Here is an 8,471-nt window from a genome sequence, read left to right on the forward strand (position 1 = left end):
TAAAGTCTGACAGTTTCCACTGTTTGCTCATCTATTTCCCATGAAGTGATGGGACCAGATGCCATGATCTTAGTTTTCAGAATGTTGAGCTTTAAGCCAACTTTTTCACTCTCCTCTTTCACCTTCATCAAGAGGCTCTTTAGTTCCTCTTCACTTTCTTCAGTAAGGGTGGTCACTTTCATCAAGAGGCTGTTTAGTTCCTCTTCACTTTCTGCCGTAAGGGTGGTGTCATCTGCATATCTGAGGTTATTGATATTTCTCCCGGCAATCTTTTCCAGCTTGTGCTTCTTCCAGCCCTTAACCACTTACTATATTGCTTATTAATTAAATCTAACAAATGCTTATATTGTTCATGTTTCTCACAGCAGAAAATGTCAAGTCAAAAATTTAAGGCCTGTATTCTTATTTTTTATCCTGTAGTGAAGCAAATAAGCAACATGTAAGATGTCAGAAATGCTTGGAATTTGGACATTGGACTTATGAATGCACAGGAAAAAGAAAGTACCTACATAGGCCTTCAAGAACAGCAGAACTAAAGAAAGCTTTAAAAGAAAAAGAAAACAGATTATTATTACAACAAAGGTAAGGTTACATGTGGTGTCCAAAGGAATATTTATTTTTATTTATCAAATGTATTAAGGGACTAAATATCTTATAATGGTTATCCAGATTTAGATTAAAAATACTAGCTAAAGTTTAATGAGTATTACTGGTGCAAGGCACCATGCTAAGCTCTTTACAAGACCCAGCACAACCAAAATAAATAAAATTATTTTTAAAAACTTATTTCAAAAGGTATATTTTAATAATACATCATTATATGACTTGTGGAATTTATTTGGCATGGGAAGAATTCAAAGAACTAAGTGACATTGCTATACCGTCTACCTGTTCAGGTCAACAAACTTTCTCCAGGTTAAATCTGTAAAAATTAAATATAGGAATTAACTTGATACTAAATTCTGTCATAGTCAAGCAGTAAGATTTATGGATACAAAAACTAGAAAAAAAAATTGAGGTCTTTAAAAGATAAAGTTGCAGTAAAATATTTTATGTATGTGTGTGTGAGTTGCTCAGTCATGTCCAACTCTTTGTGATCCCGTCGACTGTAGCCTGCCAGGCTCCTCTGTCCATGTAATTCTCCAAGCAAGAATACTGGAGTGGGTAGCCATTCCATAATAGTTACTAAAATTTATAATATATTTTACATTGTTTTAATCAATTTGCATAGTAGTAATGATTATGGTAATTCAACTCAGAGTTTTTAAGCACTTTTAAAACTTTATGATCACGTATAATTAAAAGATAACAATTTCAAGTTATGTTATGTCTCTGTTTTTATTGCAGAGAAATATAAGTGGTCACTGAAATTTTCAGGCATAAAAATATATTAGGATACATTCTGTGGGGAAAGGAAAATAAAAGCATGGGTTCAAAGAGGAAAAGGGATAATGTAAAAGTACCGATTATTAAAGATAAACTTGTTCATATTTTTTAAAATTAATTATGATAGGTATCAAATTTTGTGATATTTACAATTATCAAAATGATATAACAATTTTCTTTTTAAAATGTCAATATTTTATATATAATATGCCAGAGTTTATACCCTCTGCAAATATTGAAACTTAGGATAGAAGAAAGATGAGGAGAAAAACATAATTTTTTAAAATTCATTAATTAGGAATGTAAGCAAAAAATGATAAGAGTTATGAATAATTTCATTTCAACATCTACTTTTGACTTTTGTTTTTCTAGTTGTATTATGCAAGTATCTTGATCTTAAAAAATACATACAACTACATGAATTTTAGTTTTGGCTGTGTTACGTAGACTGCTAATTATTTTGGTTCAGTGATAAAATTATGGAAGTGTGTGAATTTTAATGATCTTGAATTCTTGTGGTGTGACTCAACAAATGTACTTCTACCATTTATTTTAATTGCAAAAATGACAATTCTTCAGTAATAAAACAACTTTATGTAAATACATATTTGTATTTGAAGATCTAGGAAATAAGGGTAGAAGCATTATCTAGGATATGCAGAGAAGTTCAGAATATAAAAATGTTAAATTTATAGGACAGTATAGAGTAATAGAAGTAATTCTGTAATTTGAAAGCCTGATTTAGTAGGCATGTTGTTTGGCAGCTATATAGCAGCAAGCTATTTGTATATTTAAAATCACCAGACTTTTTTCTTTATAAATAATGAGGGAGCATAATCTTAAAGTATTAAGTCTCTGGTTTTAAAACTGAACATTTGGAGGACATGCAGAAAAATAAATGGTTTGGGAGGTTTTTTTGTTTGTTTTAAAAATTTTTTTGCCTGTGCCTAGTGGCGTGTGGGATCTTGCAAAAAATAGAACCCCTGCAGTGGAAGCACAGAGTCTTAACTACTAGACCGCCAGAGAAGTCTCAAGAAATTAGGCTTTTTAATTTTTGTTGGAGTATAGTTCATTTGGGCTTCCCTGGTAGCTCACAGTGGTAAAGAATCTGCCTGCCAATGTAGGAGACTTGAGTTCGATCCCTGGGTTGGGAAGATCCTCTGCAGCAGGAAATGGCAATCCACTCCAGTATTCTTGCCTGGGAAGTCCCATGGACAGAGGAGCCTGGTGGGCTACGGTCCATGGGGTCGCAAAAGAGTCAGACAGGACTTAGTGGCAAAGAACAACAATTGTTGATTTATAGTGTTGTGTTAGTTTTAAGTGTACACCAAAATGAATCATTTAAGAAAAAATTTTTTAATTAACAGTTGCTTTTCTTTTTATATAAAATGACCACTTATAATACCATTCTAGAAAACCAAATTATAAATTACAATTGTTCTGCTATTATTTGCTTTGTTCTGTTGTTCACTAAGTAGTGGATTTAGCTGTCAACCTAAGTTCACAATTAAAAAAGCAGCAAATTACTGTGTTTGCTCATCTTAACTATTAACTCACCTGACTTCTAAAATACAGTTGATAGCATCTGTCTTTAGAGCTAGTTAATTTAACTGCATGTACCACATATGTGGTCAGTTGTGTCCGATTCTTTGCGACCCTATGGCCAGTAGCCCACCAGGCTCCTCTGTTCATGGGATTTTTCAAGCAAGAATACTAGAGTGGGTTGCTATTTCTTCCTCTAGGGGATCTTCCCAGCCCAGGGATTGAACCCACATCTCTGTGTCTCCTGCATTAGCATGCAGATTCTTTACCACTGAGTCACCCGAGTAGCTCATGCAGGTACCATATACACCTGCAATAGGAAACTTTTCTCCTGGTTATAATAAGAAACACTGGACTCTCAGTATATGTTACAAAAGACAAAGTGTTTCTCCAGTGTAAAACAGTTTTGGGGATATCAGAAGGGTTTGTCTGAACTGTTTATAATCACTGTATTAACAAGAGCTCCTCCCCCTTTCCCTGTTGCTTATCAGCATTGGAGAAGCTAACATAGAAAGAAAGACCAAGAAGAAAAGGTATGTGTGGCTTTAATATTACATGGGTAATATATAATAATAGTTGGAGGGATAGGATGGTTGATTTTAAAATAATAGTTACAAGACTTGGATCTGAAGTCTCTCGTTTGCGATTCATGATTAGACATCATCCTGTTTTCTGATACCTTCCTCTGTTTACTTGTCTGGGGTTTCTTCCTTTGTTTCTCCTTTTTCTCCAACTTTCCAGGGTCCTTATATCTGGAAATAGTAATTTCTCTTGTCTTAGATTAGGAAATCTTATTAGAAATTATTGGTAAGAAATTATTGGCCAGCTGTATCTTGTCTAAAGTAGTTAAGGTTATGAAACATTTACCACTGTACATGAAGTTTAAATAAACCCAATTGTTAAACCGTAACTGTATTCTAACATTCACTCTGAAGCATATATAGTATGTTCACTTTTCTCAAATTCCATCCAAGAGATTTAAGGACCTTCTAGTTGGAGTGAAAGGGTGGGCACGTTAGGGTTACTAACAGTTAGGCAATCCATAAAGCATCAAATCTAGTGATATCATACTGGCAAAGCTTCAGTACACGTATATATATATATGCATAACACTCAAGTGAAATTGCTTTTAAACATTCTGTTAAATGTCGGCTTCTCATGCATATAATTGTCTAATAGGTCTAAAAGTGTAACCAGTTCCAGTAGCAATAGCAGCGACAGTTCAGCCAGTGACTCTTCATCAGAGAGTGAAGAGACGTCTACCTCATCTTCCTCAGAGGACAGTGACTCTGATGAAAGCTCCTCCAGTTCATCATCTTCCGCTTCCTCCACAAGCTCCTCCTCATCCTCTGATTCAGACTCAGATTCCAGCTCTTCCAGTAGTAGCAGCACCAGCACAGACAGTAGTTCTGATGATGAACCACCAAAGAAGAAGAAAAAGAAATAGAATTGCTCCATCCATATTGGACTAATGGACTGAAAACATTAATGTGATTCTCAGAAGGGAATTCAGAATGTGTTATGGCCAAATAGGTTAACTGGCCAACATTTCTAGAGCTCAGAAGTTTCTAAATGTTTTACATTGTAAAAGCATAAAAAGTATTAATAATGGATTATATACATATATATATATATATACACACATATATATAAAGACTTTTTTTATTTGAGGGATGAATCTTGTTTTTCTTTTTTATCTTTAAAATATATCTCTAAAATCAATCAAAGCTGAAATCTAGTAAATCTGTTTTTGTGATGAAACCTATCTTTCCTCCCCGTGAAATAAATGCCATACTCTGTTCCATGTTAGTGCTGTGTATCAGACATTTTTCAGAATAAAGGATCGTAATATCTGGCAGTGAATTTCTAATGCTTTTGGCTGTATGTTATTATGTAAGATTTAATGCATTAGAAGCTTAGGAGTTTTCCTACTGTTACTAAATGTGCTCTATTTTTGTGTTTATGTTCAGAAAGTTGTTCTGACTTCTTGTCCTAAATGGAAAGTTCAAGAAACCTATTAATACATTTATACTTTTTGGATGGTACAAGTTTCAGGTTACTGTGTTTTATCATTCATTTTCTTCTGGTTCTTAGAGTTACCCTTTTCTGAGGAAAATTATTCTAGAGGAACTTAAAAAAGAACAAAAATTCTGAAACCACATAGGAGTCTAGTCGTGGTGCCTTTGGATAAATTCAATGTGTCAGAAAAGAAAGCAGTCATTTAAAAAGCTAGCTTATGTAAAAGGGATATTAATACTTTTGTGTGTCAATATGCTATAAAAGATACCATTCAAAGGGGTAGGAGGAAGAGATGTGATTTTTACAGAAAATTAGAGTGATGTTGGCTGCCTTTTACTAAATTTTTTAATGAAGTTTTCATAAAGATTGCCTTTTACCATTTTGCAATTGTGGTATGACTGTTTATATGGTAACTCATCATATATGAGTCTACTGCATAAATGTGAGTGACTTGGATTAATCTAGTGTGTTTATATAGCATATACACAGTTGAAATCTAGCATGAAAGTTTAAAAAGAAATACTGCCAAGTATTTCTTAAAAGTAAAATACTCTGTCATGATGAAATTATTTGATTTAACATCACATTATTTTGTGGTGTGTTTTAAACTTTTTTGGAAAGAGGTATCGTTTGTAGAAAAATCTTGATTTAGGTTAAATATAGGTTTTTAAAACTACAGATGTTGTCTTTTTATATTTTTATGAAAAAGCAGTAGAAAATTACTTTTGAAGGAAATGAACTTCTATTTAAATGTTTAAATATATGTATGTTGTCAGTTTAAAGATCTGTAATTACCTGTTTTACAGAATCATCTGCTTTCAGTGATTATAAATACTCTCAAAACATCATTTTTAAGGCTCTATACAGAATGTGTCAGTTGACAGGCAGATTTGATAAACTACTAATGAAATGCAGTTTACAATGTTTGTAATCTCTGTAAGGGCAATTTTAGCGGTGAAAAAACTTGGAAGGGAAACGTGTACATAGGTTATATCACTTGCAATCAAATAAAACTCAGTTTGTGCTGATGAGCTTAAGCTTCTTTAATGTCTCTGCTATTTTTCTTAATGCCATTTCTTATCCATTTAGATGGTAAGAACATTTAAATTCTAATTATTTTTACTATTACAACTATTCAAAGGTATACCTGGAAAAGTACAGAGGTCAAGATCCTTACTCTAGTCACTCAGTTTACTCAAAAAAGCAGACTCAATGGCACAGTGGAGGGTAACTTCCAAAGAATTTACCCTATCCTGCCTAAAAGCAGAACTCTGGAAGTTGAATCCCTGGCATGTGTAATAAATGTATTATTTCTCAGAACCATATCAGAAGGAGTCATAATCAGATCATAGGTTTTTACTCCTCAAACGATTGTTAGTATGACTACAATATAGTAAATTTGTTTTGGCATTATGCCAAAAGTTAGCACTGGAAATGGAGGAAAGTACAGAGAAAGTGTACTTCATAGTCATGATTTTATTTATTTTTTTAACTTGCTAATTTGAACTAACCGTAGGTTTACAGAAAATCTGTAAAATTACAATTTCCATGTATACCTCACCTAGCTTCCCCTAATGGTAGCATCTTACATAACCATAGTTAAATGAGCTGCTGCTGCTGCTAAGCCGCTTCAGTAGTGTCTGACTCTGTGCGACCCCAGAGACGGCAGCCCACCAGGCTCCCCCGTCCCTGGGATTCTCCAGGCAAGAACACTGGAGTGGGTTGCCATTTCCTTCTCCAGTGTATGAAAGTGAAAAGTGAAAGTGAAGTCTCTAGTCGTGTCCAACTCCTAGAGACCCCATGGACTGCAGCCTACCAGGCTCCTCCGTCCATGGGATTTTCCAGGCAAGAGTACTGGAGTGGGGTGCCATTGCCTTCTCCAGTACAATGAGCAGAACCAAGAAATTAATATTTGATAAAATACTGTTAGTTAAACCAAAAACTTTACTCACATTTCACCAGTTTTCCCAGTTATGTTCTATTTCTGTTCCATTATATTACCCAGAAAATGCATTTAGTTACTTCTAAATCTACTACTGTCTCTAAGTTCCTTTGTCTTTCCTTATCTTTCATGCCCTTGTCACTTTTGAAGAGTATTGATCAGTTATTTTGTCTAATGTCCCACAATTTGGATTTGTCAAATGTTTTCTCATGGCTGAACTGACGTTAGGCTTTTTAGAATAATAGCACAGAAATGAAAAATTCCCAATATCAATAAAGTAATTTACTATTGGTGATACTGACCTTGATCACTGGGGTAAGGTGGTTTCATCAGACTTCTCCATTACAAAGACTGTCTTTCCCTTTTTAATTGATAGATATCTTGGAGGAGATACTTTCAGACTGCAAATTGTCCTCACAGTCACCTACTACTTTTAATGTAGATAACAATAGTTGTTATTGTGATGTTTGACAAATGGTAATTTTCCATTTTCCTCTTTACTTCTACACTAATTGGAATTATACTATAAGGAAGCGCTGCTGCTTCTCTCCCAGTCATTTAATCAATGGTACTGTGGACTCGTCAATGTTTCTTCTGTTCTGTGGGTTAAAATTCAATAAAAGCATTGTTTTTTGGCTCCAATTATTCCACCTTTGACTATTAGAAGCATTCCTTCAGGTTGGCTCCTTTGTTTTTGTTTTTTTTAAATCTTCATCTTTTTATTAGTACTTCCTTCCTTTTTGAAATCACAAGGTGTTCTGGGTTCATCTTGTGATCTCCTTGCCCTGTCTTTGAACCAACCACTTCTCCAATTTTTATCCTGATTTTTAATTGGAGAATGATGTTTAGAATCCATGATCTGGTGCTGTCTTTGTAGGTTTTTTATGCATTTTGAATAATAGTGTTCTAAGGTGGTTAAGACATGGAGACCTGCCATTAGTAGGAAGAAATTAGGTGTCATCACCTTCAACATTTCTCAGCCTAGCTTTCCTTAATTTCACAGTACTCCACGCAGCAAACGTCTTTGGCAACAAATGGAAGAGATGGTCAGTACATCCTCCCTTCTCCTTTACAGTATATCTAAATTGATAATAGGCCAAATATATATTCAGACCTTGGACTACAGTGCCTTAATTGAAAGGGGTCTCGTGGTGTCTGTCCATGGGGTCGCATAGAGTCCGACATGGCTTAGTGACTAAATAATGACAACAAATTGAAAGCAGTTGGCCCAAAGGAATATTTCAAATTGTATTTTTGTATGCTGTCCTTCAGGTTTTTACATCTTGGTAAAATTATGCCATAAAAAGATGTAGGTGTAGGTTGGTGGTGGTGGTGGTGTGTGTGTGTGAGAGAGAGAAAGGTACTATGAAAGAGGAAGAGAGAAGAGAAAGCCAGGATGACATCTGGGCTGCAGACATTCTCAGATGCATTTTAGGAGAGAGTATGGATGGAAGTTGAGGACCTGGAAATTTATGTCTTTGGAAAGTCTTTTGTATCCTCCTGAGCAACTTCACTTTCACTTTTCACTTTCATGCATTGGAGAAGGAAATGGCAACCCACTCCAGTGTTCTTGCCTGGAGAA

The 8,471-nt window shown here is 34.6% G+C and overlaps 1 protein-coding gene across 1 annotated transcript in view; it reads left to right on the forward strand.

Moving 5' to 3' along the window:
• The window catches only part of ZCCHC10 (zinc finger, CCHC domain containing 10), a 15,047-nt gene extending 9,058 nt beyond the window's left edge, over nt 1-5,989 (forward strand). The window contains exons 2-4 of the mRNA XM_010844526.1: nt 421-582; nt 3,420-3,461; nt 4,108-5,989. Of these exons, the coding sequence (XP_010842828.1) occupies nt 421-582; nt 3,420-3,461; nt 4,108-4,375 (472 nt within the window). The 3' untranslated portion in view covers nt 4,376-5,989. The remainder of the gene's footprint in view (nt 1-420; nt 583-3,419; nt 3,462-4,107) is intronic.
• The last annotated feature ends 2,482 nt before the right edge of the window (nt 5,990-8,471 follow it).

This window comes from Bison bison, unplaced genomic scaffold (genome assembly GCF_000754665.1).
Source record: "Bison bison bison isolate TAMUID 2011002044 unplaced genomic scaffold, Bison_UMD1.0 scf7180017864203, whole genome shotgun sequence".
In the NCBI taxonomy this organism is placed as follows: domain Eukaryota; kingdom Metazoa; phylum Chordata; class Mammalia; order Artiodactyla; family Bovidae; genus Bison; species Bison bison.